The 19463-nt window shown below is 37.1% G+C and overlaps 1 protein-coding gene across 4 annotated transcripts in view; it reads right to left on the bottom strand.

Moving 5' to 3' along the window:
* Positions 1–19463, bottom strand: part of GTDC1 (glycosyltransferase like domain containing 1) — a 290620-nt gene that overhangs the window by 14315 nt on the left and 256842 nt on the right. For 3 of the 4 annotated variants that reach the window (XM_021710851.1, XM_021710852.1, XM_008054916.2), the window contains one exon: positions 11793–11902. The exons of the other annotated variant lie outside the window; for it this stretch is intronic. In XM_021710851.1, coding sequence (XP_021566526.1) covers positions 11793–11902 — 110 coding nt within the window. The remainder of the gene's footprint in view (positions 1–11792; positions 11903–19463) is intronic. 4 annotated transcript variants of the gene reach the window in all.

Here is a 19463-nt window from a genome sequence, read left to right as displayed (position 1 = left end):
AATGATGAATATACCTACACTTATGGGTACACTGAACCACAACTTAAATATAAATCTCAGTGTAAATCATGGTCAAGAGTTTGTAAACGTTGCTCTATTATGATCTTTGTGTCATAAGAAGTTGTATAAGATACAACTGTCATCCTAGAAACCTTCCATTATTGAAGTACAATAAGTACACAGCTAAGTATAAACAAAATCCCATGGACATGCAAAGAAAGGAGATTGCATATCTGTTTGAGAGGTTAGGAAAAGTGGTTGAGATGAACCTTGGAAAATAATAAGCTTTGACAAGTAAAGGAGGAGGGAGGGTCTCTGAGTGGTGACATGTAAACTATCTTCAGGGAACACTGAGTAATCTAGGTGACAGCCTGGGATACACATGCATAAGGACTGACATAAGGCTAGGAGGGTAGTTGAAACTCCTCCTAGGGAAGCCAGAACAATGAGGTTGTCCTAAATTAGGGGCAGAAGAGAAGCTAAAATACATGGAGATCATCTTCAGGAAGTTTAAGTTAGCAAAGGCTTACAGGATGAAACACTGGGAAACTTTAGTTAGCCCCACAAGGACCTAAGTAAAGACAGATTTAGTAAGAAAGAAAGAAAGAAAAAGATTCCTTAGGGTATCTGGAGGTGAAGAAAGAATGAGAGGTAATGATGGAATCAAGATGGCTTGAATAATAATGACTGGCCTAGTTCAATGGGTCTCAACTACCTTAGAGTGAGAATTGAAATCGGGAATGCAGATAGATATCAGAATGATGAGGAATAAAATGTATTTTGAAAAAGTATAATTATTATACTTAATATTTTCATAATGAAAATTTCAAAAAGTGTCACTGTGTGAAATCCACTTGGGCATGGGGGCATGTACCCCATTTTAAAAGCTAAAAATCCCTAATCTCCAAGGTCTCTTCTAGTTCTAATTTCTTTTGGATGACTTTATTTTATGGATAAGTAAAGTATGGCTGAAAGAGTTGACATGGCTAATCAGTAGCAGAGCTGGAACTAGATCCTGAGCCTTATAAATTCCAGGCTAGTGTTCATTCCATGGCAGTATATATCTGTGATGGTTTCCATTTTACAAATGTAACAATTTAGCCAAGGAGAGATATAGCTGGAAAAGCTCACTAGTTGGATCCAGACATTCACTCTCTGTTGTGCTGCTTTCTGTCAGAGACTCCTGTTCTGATAGTTATTGTGGGAAACAGGAATATTAAAACCGGCAGGCCTTCCACCAGAGTCCTTTATTGGGGCAAATATTATTTTGACCATACCACACTACAAATCATGACCATATACAACTATAGGAACTCAAAGACAAGTATAGCAACTATTCTAAGATTTCCTCTCTATCAACCCCAAGTCATGTACACATTTACAGGTTCTCAAACTTAGGGTTTGTTTCCAATTTTATATTTGTCTATTAATGTGTTGATCTTTTCCATTAATAAGTTTCCTTGGGTCTTTCCTAAGTGTACATTTTGTAAACTTTGAGAAAATTTATGAAAATGAAAGAGCATTTTCCCTCAGTAATGTTTTCCTAGTTATAACTTTTGAGAACAATTTCTTGAGAGATGTTTTGGGAGTTGTATTCCGGAACATATTATCATCATGGTCTTCCCCGGTAGGATGAATAAATGATCTTGCCTTAAGAGTTGCATTGAATTTTCTGGTTTCAATAGAAAGGATAAATATTCCACTTAAAAAAGCTGCAGGAGTAGACTTTAAGCCTGGGGATGACACACCTGGGAGTGACCAAAGGAAAAAGACTGATTCTCACAGGACACACTGAGGAATGAGAATGAGTTGTTACCAGTTACTTGCTGCTGGTGACTCTCCTGAGCATTTGGGAGGGAAGGGCATTGGCAGAGTTAATAAACCTTTTCTGAGAAAGGAAAGAAGAGCTTCACAAGTACTGAATGGGAACTTGGATATCAATGAAAGATGGGCCAGGGTAGCTTGGCCCTCCATCTAGGAGTGCTGCCAACTCTTTCTCTGTGTGGCTGACTCTGTTTCAGAGACTGTACTTTTCACCTAGAAAGTGTCTTCCGGTCAGTTACACTGTGGCAATCAACTGACAAGTGACCACAATGCAGTATATGTGCTTTGCAACTGATGGAATGAGCACGGGTGTTATGAAGCCACAAGGAAGAGAAGGGGAAAGAAAGGTGCGGGACAAGAAGCAACATTAGAGTTGGGACTTTGTCAGGTGGAAAAAGGTATGAGTGTGTCTACATGGGGGAAGAAAAAATAAATTTAAGTAACAAATAACACAAGACATGGAGGTGATCAAGGGCACAGATGTAGTCAGGAAATGGCATAGAAAACTGGAATTCATGAGGGACTAGACTGGGATCAGATTCTGAAGGACCTTACTTGCTACAAAGAAAATTTAAGTTCATCCTACAGAAAATGGATGAGACAGTTACTTCTTATTGTTAGACTATTCGGATTCTCTTCTTGGATGGTTTGGGTTTGGAAAGAACACTGATAATAACAGGTGGATGAGCTGAATAGCAAAGTGTCCAGAGTCTGGGAAACTCATCTAGAGACTTTGTAGAAGTCAAGAACCCAGAAGGGCAAGAACTGGAGAAGCAGCAACAGAAACAGAGTGAGGCATGGGATCAAGAAAGCATAGAATGTCAGTGACCTGTGGACTGTGGGATAGTAGAGAAGGAAATGAGGAAAGGATAACTTTTTTCATCTGTTTTATCTTTCCTGGAATTATTTCCATGTGACATCTTCTCCTGTGTGAAATTGCTAAGTCAGACAAAGGGTATGGTAACTCATGTGGCTCAGGAAAAACAATTTACGGTACCATGACCATACATGCAGATGTTGCCTCACAAGTTGGCTATCTTCGTTTTTATGTCTTTACTTTTATTGCTTTGATCAATGCAACTGCCCTCATAAATGCTTCATATTTACATGTATTTAATTACTGGTAAAATTAAAGACTTTTTCCTAGGTTTTTTAAAATTAATTTTTATTCTGATATTATCATCTCTTTAGATTATTAGCTGTGTGACCTGAGACAGGTTATTTAACTAAAGCCTGTTTTCACCTGTTCATACCTTTTGAGGGGACTGCTGTGATATAAAATGAAACACCAGAGTAAAAACCTAGCCCTGGCTTGGCACAGAGTAATAATTCAGAGTACTGTACTTACAATAATAATGTGCTGATGCTATTACAAATCTTTATCTAAAACATATATTTAGAATATATGCTTATGTTCATATAAGAATTGAAGCATATATTTTCTCTCTATATTTATATGTATTTAGAATATAAATATATAACAATGCATGATGTATAATTTGTTTTGCTGTTTTAATTACATAAAAGTTATTCATTTTATTCTATTGTTTTCACTAAGAAAAAATATTGTATTTGTGAGTTGGGATAAGTATATTATTAAATTTTGATATCCTAAGTTTGTCCGCTATTAAATGTATATACAACTTGGGTTTATTTGAGTTCTCCATTTCTGCCTGTTTTTCTACTGCCATGTTTTTGAATCTGTGAAGTACTCTTACAAGTTATCACTTCATACATGTTCTGAATCTGACAATTTCTTTGGTAGATTGTCCATTCATATATTTATTTTGTTTGATTTTTAGAACAACTTTGTAAAGCTATATAAAGTAATATTCTGGCACTTAATAAATTATCTTAAGACATATCATCGTTTCTCTTAAAGCATTTTTTCTTTTCTGACAGAAGTTTATAAAAGCTTGCATTTAATTGAATCTTCCTTTCTTTTCTCATTGTTTTGTTGTTTTCTGTATGTCAGCAAAGGACTAGGAGACTTCAGTTTGTATTTCAGATTCTTGAAAACTGAACTCCTCAATCATATTCTTAGGAAAATAACTATATGTCTATTTCTAAGAATCAAGTGAAGATGGCTGTGACTACTGAGAATCTAATTCAGATCCATGCTACTAAAATAGAGCTATTAATATAAGTCATTTTCCTCAGCTATAATTTGGGGATGTTAATACTTGTTTGATTATCTAAATCACCAGATTGCTACAAGGGCTGCTTGTAAGTATCAGATAATGTTTCAAAATTATTTAGTTATTTTTTTAAATTTTAAAGATGTGGGGTACAAGTCAGGACTAGAAAAAAACTTATTTAAAATGTTACAATATAAACAAGGATATGTTATAATAAAATATAATTATATAAACACTTTTTTCCCCCAATCAGACAGTAAGATTCTAGAGGGGAGGAATCATGCCTTCTTCTCTTGGTATGCATAATACTTTACATGATGCCAGACCACAATAGGCACTCAGTGAATAATTCTATGTTAGAAGAATGAATAGTGATAAAATTAAAAAAAAATTCCAGCAAAAGGAATAGGTTTAGGGAATGGCATGGTCTGGAGAGTGTTTATTTAATCTTACTAGTACATTTATTGTCTAAGAAATCAATACTTATTAATATATTAGTAGCTTTCCTTCTGCTGGGCTCTCCTTGTAGCAAAATGCTAATCCTTAAGTTAATGTGATACATGTTATTTGTGTTCCTAGAAGTTTTCTAGTATTTCCCCCTTCTGTGTAGTTGCTCTACTGAAAATGAGGTAGGAGCTGGGAGCTGAGTGAAGGAGGAGGTGGGTGGGGAGGAAATGTTATATAATTACCAACATTTGACTCCAGAGCTAAGAATCAGAAATATGCGAAGATCACAGTAATAACCATTGTCATGCCAGATACTAACCAGAAACTGTCTACATACTGTTTTCAACCTCAAATTAAAGGTGTGCCAGAAAAACTTCTGTCTGCCAAAACCGTAGTTCAGGTTTTTAAGTTTCCTTGCAACCTTTTTGGCCACCCCAAAGTCTAAAGCTCTTTCTTCTGCCATGTCTGCAGTATAGAAAGAAGAACTCTCATGAAAGCCTTTAACTGTTCACAGAAAATAATATTTTGTTTAGAATTACTACTTGTGGGAAATTATTATGTATACAAACACATTCCATTGATTTGATATCTTAAGCATTTTGCTCCTTTTTTTTTTTTTTTAAATCATCTCAAGGGCTAACAATGTGACCTTATCAAGAGAACTGGCCAAAACTCAAATATTTGCATTGAGAGGTGCTAGGCTTTTTGGTTCATTTGTAGCCTGGAGTCTGATGCAGATGCTTTATGTAGCAGAATAACCTTTCAATTTTCTGAATAAAAATAAAATGTACTTGTAAGGTACAGAGTCATCAAAGTCTCCTTTGGATTAAAAGTGCATTAACAACTCACTCCATATAGGAACTCTGAAGTCCACAAGTCTTATAATAAAATCTGCATAAGTAGTTTAAAAAGCACTTTCCCTCAAATTATCTAATTGTGTTGAAATCCTCATTATAACTCAAGTGGCTAGGCAGGTGGTTTTAATCTTATCTCCCTTTCCCATCTCTTCTACCTTAGTGCAGAGATGGATTAACTTGAGGTTAATTTAGAAAGTTTTAGAACCCAGGACTAAGCCTGGTTTGCTGACTTCAATTCCTACGAATCAGAGTTTTTCAATCTAGGCACTACTGACCTTTTAGGTTGGATATTTCTTTGTTGTAGGGGCCTTCCCGTGCACTGTAGAATGCTTAACAGTACCCCGGCCTCTACCTACTAACTAGATGCCAGGAGTACCCCCTCACCCTGCCCAGCAGTTATTACAACCAAACATGTCTCTGAACACTGTCAAATATACCTGAGGGTAGGAGGAAGCATCCCTGGATGACAGTCAATAAAAACTTTTCAAAATGCCAAGTCACCTTTAAGTGCTAATTAACTCCATTTCCACAGGAACCAGCTCTACTTCAAATCTGTTTTGCCTTACAGAATACAGTTATTAGACATATATTTAGATACCAGCTGGATTGTTTGCAATAAGAAGATTGCTGGCAATACAATAGTCCCCCCTTATACACGAAGGATATGTTTGAAGACCCCCATAGGATGCCTGAAACCACAGATAATACTGACCCCTAGATATATTGTGTTTTTCCTTTACATATGCTATGGTTTGAATGTCACTTCTGAAGCTCATATTGAAACTTAATCCCCAATGTAACAGCATTAAGAAGTGGGAGCCTTTAAGAGGTGATTGGGTTATGAGGGCTCTGCCCTTCTGCATGGATTAATCCATTGGATTGGCCAGGTGCAGTGGCTCATGCCTATAATCCCAGCACTTTGGTAGGTGGAGGTGAGAGGATTGCCTGAGCCCAAGGGTTCGAGATCAGCTTGGGCAACAGGGTGAGACCTTGTCTATACAAATCAAAAATTAGCTGGGTGAGGTGGCACATGCCTGTGGTTCCATCTACTTGGAAGGCTGAGGTGGAAGGATCACCTGAACACAGCAGGTTGAGGCTGTGATGGTCATGAGCATGCCACTGCACTCCAGCCTGGGCAACAGAGTGAGACTCTGACCCCCCCCCCCCAAATACATTGGATTAATGGGTTATCTTAGGAGTAAGTTAGTTATCAGGACAGTGGATCTGTTATGAAGGCCAGTTTGGCATGCTCTTGCCCCCTCGCCATGTGATGCCCTGCACTGCCTCAAGACTCTGCAGAAAGTCCCCACCAGCAAGAAAGCTCTCACCAGATGTGGTCTTTAGGTCTTGGACTTCCTAACCTCCAAAACTGTAAGATATAAAATTAATTTTCTTTATTAATTAGCCAGTCTCAGGTATTCGGTTATAGCAACAGGAGAGAGACTAAGATAACATATCTATTATGAACTCTATCAGTTAGGCACAGTAAGAGATTAACAATAGTAACTAATAAAATATAACAATTATAACAATATGATGTAATAAAAGTTATGTGAATGTGTTCTCCCTCTCAAAATATCTTATTGTACTGTAATGACCTATTTTCAGACTGCAGATGACCGTGGGTAACTGAAACCATGGAAAGCAAAACTGAATAAGGAAGGACTACTGTACTAATATTTTTAAAGAGCTCTTTACTCAACTGGGACAGCCTTACTCACATTAAGACAGAAATCTTGGATAGATTTTTCAGTCTGAGGAGCCACAGACCATAATAATGTATATTGAAGAGCTGTAGTGATCAATAGTGGAGTTCACCAAACATTTTGGTTTTCCTCCATTCTGGGCACAAAGCAGGAATGCTTTCCCTGGCTCCTTTCATGATTAGGCAGTGCCCTGCGACGAGCCTGGTCAGAGTGTTGAATGAAGCCTCTTTAAGGCCAGAGCACTTAATAGCTGATGAGAGACCCTCCTGAGCTTTCTCTTCCTTCTGGCATGATCAATGGTAATGTTTGAGACAGTGGTCACTAGCGTCTTTCTATCAGCCTGGGTGCTCAAGTGTGCATAATGAGTAGAACACTCCTGTTCGTCTCAATAAACATGAACAAGAAATAAGTCTTCCATGCTTTAAGCTAGAGATTTTAAGCTTTCCTGTTATCTTAGCATAACTCAGCTTATGATTACTAATGTAAGAGCTGAGAGATGAGAAAAAAATAACTAAAAAATGACATTAAGTCAAGTTCACCTATATTAAAACTGAAAACATAACATCACCTAGAACTTGCTTAAGTCTTAGGGTTCAGTCCTGAAACATTCTCTACTTTCATTCTCTTTAGTATTTGAAAATTGTTTCAATGTAGGTTTCTACATACCTCATAAAGTATGTAAACTATACTATTCTATTATGCCAAACTCCTTCTTTCATTCACTCAAATAATATTTACTGAACACTAAATATGTACCAAGTATTATCTATCTGGAGTATCTTTTCACTTCATATTGCTTTTGACACCATTCTTGTGATGAAAGCCAGAAGAAAAAGGAGGAAATCCATTTTTACAACTAGGTAGGGGAGATATTTATGAAGTGTATTTGTTTTTTTTTTTAATTTTACATTTGCAAAGAGATTATCAGAGAAAAGGGAAATAATTTCACATGAACGGCCAGGGAACTTCCTGCTTTTTAACCTATAAAGCAGGTATGCTTTTGTGCATTTCTATGTAGAGCGTAAACTGAGCATTTACCTTGGAGGTAGACTGACAAGGTTTCAATTGTGGCTTCCTAATCAACTGGCTGGGTGGTTTCAGGTAAGTGATTTAACCCCTCTGTGCCTTACTTTTTCTCAGTGGAAATGGTAATTCCAATGCTATCTAATTCATAGGGCTATTGAAAAGACTAAATAATAGATAAAATGCTAAGAACAGTCCTGGCACATACTAAGTGCTCAATAAAAGTCAGTTCTAGCATTTTCAAAATAAATTTAATGTTGATTGTTTGCTTCATTAAAAAGGCCAGTAAAACTTGTTGAACTAACGTCATAACTCAGCAATGTGCTACTTTCCTTAAGAGTTCTATGAAGTGGGAAAGCGAATTAAGCTGGATAAAGAGTGGTCGGTGGTCCTGCTGTCATATAGTATATCTTTCTTGGTTTTCCAATCCATCCAGCCTTGTATTTCATACACATGCACACAAAAGCTAGGCTCAAGGACAGTCAGTGCGATCAAAGTGATTTAAGTTTTCAGAGTCTCAGTTTCACTATTTATGAAATAAAAAAACAAAACAACCTACCTCATTAAGATTATCCTGAGCATTACACAAAATAACCAGGCAAAGGATCAGGCAAGAAGTAAACTTTCAATGAATGGTGGTATTAATAACATAATAATAATTATTATTGCAATTTATTAATACAAGAAAGTCACATTCTCTTCACAGGTTAAATGCTGAGAGCAATTCTTCTGGCCAGTATCACATAGTATATATGTTGGTTTTATGATCTGGGTTTTATATATGCTACTGTAGTACCAAGAAGAGGTAACAGACAAAGACACGCATATCTGCTAGGTGGCCCTTTTGTGGAAAAGACAATAAGAGAATAGGAGTGCTGGATGGTGAGATGGGTAAAAAAAAGTAATGTTTAAAGTTAGAGAAACAGTTGGGTCCAAAAACAAGATCATGAAAAGGCAGCACGTCACAGTAGGTAACATACTTCCTGTCTGTGTGGTCTACTTAATTTCTCTGTGCTTCAGTTTCTCCACCTGGGAAAAATGGAGACAGTAATACTTAACAGAATTGTTATCAAGACTTAAACAGCTGATATTTGTAAACGGCTTAGGACAACACCTAGAATACAGCCAATGTTGTGTAAGTATTTGTTAAATAACCCAGAGGGGTGGTAAGAATGGCTGAAGTTACACAGGGTAGCCTGTTAAGAGATCTTTAAGGTAGAATCTAGCCAAGTGGCCTTCTAAGGGCACAACCTGGAAGCTACCAGGCTCACCTATCCACTCAACACTTGGCCTCCTCCTCTGTGCAAGGCGAAGTGCCGTGGCCATAAAAAGTTGATTCACCAGTGGCTGAGGAAGAAAAAATCCCCAATGGAGGCTGGGAGTAACAGAAGCATGTACACAGACAATATGCTAACCCTTCATGTGGGCTTTCACGCACTCCCTGAGTATTTCACAGCATTCTAGTTACCTGCTAATTAAGTGTCTCCCCAGGGCAGAGTTCCTTGAGAGGGACACTGAATGCTGTTTACTGCGGAAGCTCCCTTCCACAGTGCTCAGTAAGTATGTGTGGAAGTGGAGCCAAAGTGAGCAATTAAGGCAATCTGTAATTACTGAGCACTGGGGTCCTGGACCTCCAATTACTCCATGACTATCCCATTTCAACCTCCACATTGTTCTAAATAGCTCAAGGTCAATGTGTGGGAGAGGAAAGCTGTGATCCCAAGAACATGGCCCTTTGAGTAAAAACCTAACCTTCTTTGTAGTGGTGGCCTATAATTACCCAATGGGAAACCTGGCTTAGATGCCTTCTGTTGAGGGACTTCCTCCAGCTTCTTCTCTTAGTCCATCCACAAACACCTCAAAGCTGGCACAAACAAAACTGGACTTAACAGCTTTGCAAATGAACTGATGTGTTTCTTTTCCCCTTTCTCCACAACCATTCACCTACCTAATTCTTTTCTGTTTTCCTTGAGAACATCCCTCTCATACAGCCCTCTCACTAATCTCTGCTACCACCTCACAGAATCACACCTGGATGACCACCATAGGGCCTTACTGTAATTCTGCCTACCTTTCATCACAAGACACAGCTTCCTAAAAGACAGGTTTCATTATATGCCTTCCCTGTTCAAGATCTAGGTTCCCCATTCCTTATCTTTATTAACCTACTTAGCATATGAAGATTCTCCAGATGTTGGCCCTACCCTACCTGTGTAGTATATGTATGAACTTACTTACTAAGGTCTGCATGCAGAATTTCCTGTTCTATTAGATTCGTGATTCCAAGCACTAATCATTGACGTTTTTCTCTCATTTAAACATACTTATGAAATGTTTGCTTTTATGTGCTTTGCTTATATTGTTTCCCCTTTTGGAACAGCTTAATCTTTCTCTAGCTATTCAAGAATTAGTCCTTCAATTAATATCCTAAATCACCTGTGTCACTACTAATATATGTATAGTTATAATATCTTGTGTTTCACTCTCTGTTTCTTATGCATATACACCAGTATTTCCTCCTTAGCAAAATTATAAATTCTTTGAAGGCAGGGAGTCTATATTATCTTTACCCATTTATCCAATAAGTATTCATAGAGCTCCAGCACTGTGTCAGGCACTGCACTGGACTTTGGGGTATAGCAATGAACAAGACAGACACAGTCCCTATCCGCATAGCACCTACATTCTCGTGTGTATGTGCACGTGTGCATGTGTGCGAGTGATGAAAAAAATCACACATATATAATTCAAAACTGAGGTAAATACCACAAAGTATGGGGTATTGAGGGACCATGACAAAGCCTCAGATGGAAACAAAACAAAACAAAAAACCAAAACGCCTCCCTGAGCTGAGATAAGAAGGATAAAATAGAAATGAATAGGAAAAGTCTGAAGGTCTAAAAAAGGGTGGTACCTTGGAGGAACTTAGAGAAGTTAGGTATCCAGAGCTGCAGAAGGCAGAAGACGAGTCACAGGAGAGGTACAGGCTGGGTGTAGCTCCCAACACTATACCAGAATTGAGAGGTACTTGGTAAGTGACTACAGAAACTTTAGGTGGTCCTTAGGAGTTATGATGCACAATGGCAAAGGTCATTACTGAAATTTTGTTGCCTGTATATTTGGTTTTCAAACAATGATGAATACCCAAAGCTTAAAAAATATGAACACGTAAGTGCTTATGAATCCTCAACTTTACTGACCCAAATATGACCAGTGAGGATGGAAGGCAAAGGGAATGGCCCTGAAAAGGCTCCATGTGGCGTTAAGAATGAGAGGACTTATGCTATCAGCTTCTGATTTTTGTCTTTCTCAAGTTCAACAAACAAGGAATGGACCAATGACAACTATGATGTGGACTGTGGTTCATTCTGCATTACAAGTTAGATGCCAAAATGCTTTATACAGGCCACCTTTAACAGATGGTAATGTATTTCAGCTATTACCAATGTGAGCAGGATTCAAACCAGTGACCCCAGAGGTGAGAGGTTATATATCCAATTACAAATTCCCACTTTCCTTAAGTGTTAAGATGCCTAAAGCAATATATTTTATTTACATCAAGATGCATTGTACAAACTATATTTGATAAAAGAGATGACTTCACGTTCTCAACTTAAATCAAAGAATGCTTACTTAAGTATTTTTTTAATTGAATCAGACTTTAATGCCATCGTATAATCTTTTGGTTAACAGTGCTCATCTTGATTATTCTAACAAAGGGAAACATGGAAATTAATACTTAAGTTAGAGCTTATGTCATCTGTAAAAACACACATTAGAAAATTCAAAAGAGGTACCTGGGACATCTGTGAAGGTTTCTCCAAGGACAGAGACGTGGAAGTTGAGTCCTAGGTCCTTAAGACGCATTAATACCTTAAAAAAACGATCTGGATCTTTATCATGCTCCCTGGAAATAAACACACAAAATATAAGTTGTGCTACCTTAAGGTATATGTTAGAAAAAGTGGGTTTACTTCTCACAGTTGCAATCCTTTTTGTGGTCTATTGCTAGTTAGGGGAGCTTCTGGCATCCACGCAGAGATTTTTTTCCCTATAACCTTACACTGTAGCATTAGCAGTGAGTGTTTTCACATCTACAGACTTCTCTCTTATGATCAAACCCAGTCCTGTTAAAGTTTTAAGGCTCTGCAGCTTTTTGTTAAAGGGAAAATCTGCCTTGTTTTTCACATCTTAAAGCTAGACTATAGAATGTATATTTTCTTTTTTACAAAAATGGTTAATTTTCCACTGAACACACAGATTTTTATTTCCTTTATAAAGTAAAGACCAACCTTCAAAGGATGATTCTCTACAGATGATGAGAATGTACCAAAGATGCTTCTCATTTTCATGAGGCTGAATACCTTTCTCTCACATTTGCTGAACCCCTTTGTGCCCACAAGGAACACCCAATTTAGGGAGTAAGATTAGCAACCCTCTCACTAATCTCTCATTTTAAATCATTGAATGGAGAATTATAAATACATCAAAAGGGGATAGGTCTGAGTCTATGTCCACTGAGTATAACTTAGGAGAGGAGTTATGTAACATATAAAAGAATAGAAATAAAGATAATTCTTTCATTTAGGAGAAGCTTTGGAACACATGAATTATTTTTTGTTTGTTTAGCTTGGTCTTTCTTTGAAAATGACAGAATGAAAGGCTAAAGGGTACTAAAATTTTTTAAAAATTCTACAATTCAACAAATCACATTAAAATGAAATGAGGTTTTTTCTTTTTGCATCCTAAGGTGTGAATATTTCGGTATTTCTTGCATTTAATTACACTGTTTTAAATTATCTTATTTCAGACAGATGTGGAACAGATGTCTTAAAATATTTGTTTTCTTATTTATAATTCAGAATCTTAACTTCTTTTTTATATTATGAAAAAATAGTTATATATCAGCAATTGAATTTCTCATTTACCAACTAATTATGTAAAATAAATCTGTAAATTGATCAAACTGCTATATGAAATATGAAAATTATATCATTCAGAAGATCTCATGAAAAATGACATCTGCAACCCTAAATGTGTTAATTCACAATTCAGTCAATATTTTCAGTATCATGAATTAAAACAAATGCATCTTCTAATTAACATTTTAAAATAGCATTTATAATCTCAGGAAACTGTGAGATCTTGCTTAAAGAGTTCTATAACCATTTACTTTTTAAACTCTATATCTCTGTTTGATTTAGTTCAAATAATAAAGAATGCAATGGCAAAATGTTCATCACTTTTTAAGATGATGCATATCATACACGTGTATCATTGGGAAGTTTTTGGGTAGTTCTCATACATACTACTGCTGTGGGCAAGGACAAAGACACAAAACAGTTTGGAAGTAAAGAATATACCATATGCTATCTTTAACCATATCAATCAAACAGCTATCACCTAATCTGTAAAATGTTCCTTTAGTCTGATTCTCTTGAAAATACTTAGATGAAAAGATTGGAAACAATATAATATAATATATCTCAAGGAGGGAGTAACACTATCAGGAAATCTAGCCACTCAGTTTTCTAAATTTTTCATGTTGAGTTCCAAAATTTGGGCTATGGATACCTAAGAGACCATGTCTTCATTTTTCTTTTTTTTGTATTAAAATAAACATAAATAAAGCTTGGGGTTGGGAGAAAGTTTAATCGGGTAGAGGCTATAGTTCTTAAAAGATTCTAATGTGAATATTTTTAAAGCAGCAGGCTATATAAATCTCTATTTTCAGTGTTTCTATACAAGACAACCCTGTATAGAATAAATCTCTATTTTCAGTGTTTCTATACAAGATAATCCTGCATTATAATCCTGCTGTATTCTTTAGCTATTTCCTATAGGTGGACAAAACTTTCATATTCAATAGTCACTTTGCATAAGAACATAAAAGAGATTCGTTTGAATCTTCCCTCTTTTGGTTTAACTCATAATATATGGCTGAATATAAGGTGAGATTTTTCTTTTCCAAAATGATCCCTCAGTAAAAGACATTTTAAACTAAAGTCCTTATAAAGTCTCTCATAATACTAGGCACTCTCTCAATTACTTTATTTTGAACAAAGTACTGTTTGGGGAACATGCATTAACCTGAAACAACGTCAACTGATGAGTTTTAGATAGTTTTAGCAGCCATTCAGTTGATGGGACTGGTAAAAACAGAAATTTAATACTGAGTTGGTAATTATTTTGGGAGACATGACCTAACAATTCTAAGTGCTGGATGCTGTTGAAATCGAGTATTTTAAAGATCACTAAAAAAAAGAGAGTAAGTGATTACTGGAGATCAGAAGTAGTAAGTAGGTTTTTATAGCTGGGGAAAATATTTCCAGTTATGGCATCATACACAGTTTCACAAAGTGCTGCACCCCAAACCACTTAGACTAAATTCCAGATGACAGGTGGTGAAAGCAGACCCATGGCCCAAAAAGGTGGCACTATTCTGTGGTCAAGGACTCATGGGAATGGGATGTGGACCAAAACTGCTCCATGAGTAATATAAGGATGAGAAAACAGCAGTACTTCTAAAAATATTCCTCATAATATATACTTTAAAGTATTATTCATGTCTAAATTAGTAAGCACATATTGTAAGTACATACTCAATTAATTCATCTATGTCACTCATAGTTCAATATAGTCAATTTAGTTAAAAGTTTTAGGGGATTTTCTTTAAAGAACAATGGGAAATTGTCTCCTTGTATTGTTACATATGTGTACAAACATTTGGCCACAGCCATATATCAAGGCACAGATGATAATCTATGGCAGAGCTCATTATGATTTGGTGAGTGAGGAACTCACCATCATCTATGGGTTTTTACCCTAGCACCCATGATATTAATGAACCCAGTTAGCGTAACGTGAATTTGTCTTAAATTCTTTTCTGGGAAATCTAATGTGAAACTTTCATAGATAAGATTTTAGCATAAAACATTAAATGCATAGGAAGGAAGGGGAATTTAAAGGTAATATGTTGAGTGACCTTTTCTGCTAACAGCTATCAAGATTATGCGTGTATTTAATAATACAACCAATTATCTACAACCATACTTGTAGATTTTTGGGCTCCTAAACCTTTTGTTCTCATTCATTGCTGGCTGGAATGCAAATTGAAACAAACCTTTTTGAGGGAAATTTGGTAATGTAAATAATAAGCCTTAAAATGTACATGACTTTTGCCCTGGTATTCTAATTTAGAAACCTTACCCTATAAAATAATTAAAGTTGTGCACAGAAATTCAGCTAGAGTATGTTCACAACAGCATTGTTTATAATGACAACCATCTGTAAACGACCTAATGGAATGATAAATATATTTTGACATGCACATATGATGCAATACCATGTAGTCATTAAAAAAAGTTGCAGAAATATTCTTTTTAAAACGGAAGAATATTCAAGAAATACTGTTAAGTAAAAGGGAGATGACAGAGTAGCACATATTATGTGATCTGTTTTTGTAAGAGAAATGGATGTGCATGCCTAGAAAAAAGCCTGGGATGAAGTATACCAAACGGATTATCTCTAGGAGTTGTTATAAATGTTTCTTTTTTCACATGTTTCCTATTTTTTCTTTAATAAACATTTTTACATAAATCATTTAAAAAGCTTATAAGAAGCTATCTCTCTAATGTTCCACCATAAAGTTGTATTACTAGGTTTTTTGGCTTAATCCTGTAACATTTTCAGTTTTTATAGAAGCATAATTCTTCCTTTCCTGTGAGCCGTCCACATTTGACAGCTGCCAATCAAGCCAATTTGATTCATCAAAAGACATTCCAGAAGATGAATCAGGGTCCAGGCTTCTCAACAATTTCCACACTTGAGTAGGTAAGAATGAAACAGTCTGGTTGGGAATGCATTCTTATGCACCCCCACTATGGCAGAAGAGACCAGCGCGGAAATATTTCAAGCTTACTGGAAGCAGTAGATACAGCAAGAACAGCTTTTATTCCCAAATATTATTCAGAACATTTGAAAAGCATAAACTGTTTCCATGTGTTTTTTTCTTCCTATATCTGTTCTCTCTCTGTTGCCTTTCTCGTTTAGATTTTAGAGCTAAATTTCTTATTTCTCACTTAACACTCCTGCAGGAAATATTTTTTGAGGATTTCTAAGTTCTCCATATTTGTCACTTATACTGAACTGTTAACCTCTCCCATTTCCCCACATAACTGTCATACAAAAAAAAAGTGCAAACTCTTTTTTTTTTTTTTGAGTTGGAGTCTCACTCTGTTGCCCAGACTGGAGTGCAGTGGCCACTCCCGGCCACCATAGCCTCGACCTGCTGGGCTCCGGTGATCCTTCTGCCTCAGCCTTCCGAGTAGCTGGAATTACAGGCATGCACTACCACGCCCAACTGATTTTTGATTTATTGTAGAGATGAGGTCTCGTTGCCCAGGCGGGTCTCGAACCTGCGGGCTCAGGCAATCCACTCACCTCAGCCTCCCAAAGGCGTGGGATTACAGGCTGAGCCACTGAGCCCAGCAAGTGCAAACTCGAATCTAGTTTCTTGCCTTGCTTGGGCAAGTGAACTCAGGAGCATGCCACTCTGGATAGAGGCTCCATGAAGGAAGGATATATGATATCTGTTTCAGTCACTGCTTAGTACCCAGTGCCTAGCTGAGTAGCAGTAGACATGACTTGTATTCACCAATATCCACTACTTCTTTCATTTCGGGCACACAGAAGACTTCACTCTCATCCCCTTGCTGTAGGATGAGGCCACAGCACTAGTTCTGGCCAGTGGACTGATGTGTGCCATTTTCAGATAGAAGTATTTAGGAGCAGTTCTAGATAGTTCTTTCTCTGTTGTTAAGATGGTTAGGTTAAAAGAGTGAAGCAGTCTGGGTTGGCACATGGAGGAGTAGCCCTGGTAAAGTCATCTAAACATGCAGCAGATTTTGAGTAAGTGAGAGAAATATACTTTGGTTGAGGTTAAGAACTGAGATTTGGGGTGTCTTCATTACTGCTGCATAATGTGGCCCATCCTAACACATTATCTGTGGCACAGAATTAGCTGCTCTATAAATATCTTTGAATAAATGAAGGTGTAGGAAAAGTGAATTACATTTATAGACCTCCTGTTATGTTCTAGATCCCATGCTAAGCACCTGATCATAATCTTATTTAAGCTGCTCAACCAAGCAGTCATACAAATATAACTATTCCTTCATTTAAGATCACACAGAGGAGACAGGTTACATTTGAAATTACATCTCATCACTCAAAGTCACATTCCTTCTTCTATACCGTCTTTGACTTTTTGTTTCTTTCTTCCTACAGCTAATGAGAGGAAAAAGAGAGCTGGTACCTTCAGCCCATTGTTTCATTTCCAGATTATTAAATCATAAACATTTTTTAGCTTGTTACTTGAGGTTCAACTCATTGGCTAAGAGATGGCAATAAGGATATGGAGAAGTAATGATAATTATGATCTCTTCAATACTACGGCTGAACCATCTTCACCTTTCTGATACTCTGCTAACCTCCATCTTTACTTCTTCATTCTGAAATACCACCTCACTTCCACATTCAGAGATGTGTTCCTTATTCAAAACCATAAGGCTTCTACTTACCACTCTGCGCCAGCTGTCAGGATCACTAATGTCTCTACAATGCTTTCTGGGGCCACAAACTCTTCACTTCCCACTATAAGTCTGACACATCAATGATCAGTTTTGGAGGTTCCTTCCACATGTGTTGCTTCTGCTTCTTACTCTTTTTAAAGTGTGCCATGATGCTTTGAATATAATTCAGCCCATAGTCTTATTAGCCACCATTTTCTCAACTTCTCTTTCTCTTGGTCTCATTCACTCTTGCTCTAACCTTCTTTCTTTTAGCTACTATCAGTGCCTCTATTCCTCTAATCCTACAAGCACTTTCTACTGTCATTTACTCATAGTTGACCAAGACCAAGGCTGTCCACTGTTGTTTTCTCTGAATGTTGTTCATACTGCATTCTGCCCCTTAACCTTGCTTGTTGAGGGAGGGTGAAAGGTATAGTCCATGGAGAAATAGCTCTGCCTCTGACTAGCTGTATGGCCAGTAGGATCAGCAGATACAAAATAAAACCGTGCACAGCCTCAGTTTCTTCATCTTTAAAATGGGATAAGAATACCTATATTTAAAAAGGTGCGAGGAATGAAGAAACGCCTGGCACCATGAAGGCATACACTACATTTTCATTTCCTTCATCTTTTGTATTTGTGGTATTTTAATGTTAGAACATTTCAATCAATCTATTCCAACTCTACTCCCCCAACCTTGAAGACATTTGAGATGATAAGATTTTTATGTTTGTCACTTCCAGGAAGTCATGGGCTGGAGGAAGGGGAGACGAAATCCTATCAACCCTCACGCAAAGAAGGGACAGCCTTCTTTGTTGTTTATAGAAGCTAAAACTCTTGTAGACACAATGAAGACTTCAGACACATGTAAGCAAAATGCCATGAGAGTGTAGTATGCAGCTTCCCACACTGTGTCTCCTCTCTACCTCTAGACAAGAAACACAAGGGACTGATGGAGAAGAGATGAGAACAGAGCTTTAGGAGTCCTAGTGGCCCTACACTGTGCTTCTTGGTAAGAAGTCTAGGGAAGGGGCATGACTCCAGAGAGTGAATGTCTGAGAGTATGTCTCTAGGCAGACAGTATTGGGAATGGTCTTAAGAGATTCCTGAGCTGTGGTGGACTAAGTGTGGAAGCGTGGCTTTTGTGAGTCATGGAAGGAACACAGAGCTGTAGGCAGACAGATGGAAGCAAGTGATCCCTTAGCAGTGGCTCATGAGGAATGGGGACTAGGAAAATGGAAGACAGAAAACCTTGTACTACTTAAGATTTCTATCATCATATTGGAATGGACCATCACACACAAATTAAGTTATAGAAAAGTAAAATTCTTATTTATGCATATCAGGGTTTCATGCCATCTGCACATTCATATTCTCATCTTTCCTTTTAATAGAAGAGGGAGAGATGTCTGTCTTTCAAAATTCAGTCTATGATCTTTCTAGATCTTCCACTTTGCCCTTCTTTTTTTTCATGAGAAATTTGTGTTCTCACATTCGGTTTCCTTCCTACAGCCTGTGTTCCTATTCCAACTCCACAATTCTTCATTCATGTATTTGGCATCTGCGAGTTCCCCTTCTACCTGCAATACTCATTTGACAAGAACGTTTTTAATAATGGACTGTTTATAGATGACTTTTCATACATCATTTCACCTTAGAATATCAGCTATGTCCCTCTTTCCTTATTTCTTGGTTTTTCCCTACATCTTTGCTGGTCCCATTTTCTTGGATGAAAGTACTCTCCACTAATGCTAATTCCACCTCTGTCCTCATACATTCACATGCTTCTTATGTTCTCTCCTACTTCTGACACCACTCACTATCCATTGCTTTCTTAGAAATGATCCTTGCTTGGTCTCCAAATACCATATTACAATTGCAAACTAATAACTTTTT

Source organism: Carlito syrichta, unplaced genomic scaffold (genome assembly GCF_000164805.1).
Source record: "Carlito syrichta isolate Samal-C Ts95f unplaced genomic scaffold, Tarsius_syrichta-2.0.1 Scaffold301613, whole genome shotgun sequence".
NCBI lineage: Eukaryota > Metazoa > Chordata > Mammalia > Primates > Tarsiidae > Carlito > Carlito syrichta.
This window is presented reverse-complemented; position numbering and strand designations above follow the sequence as displayed.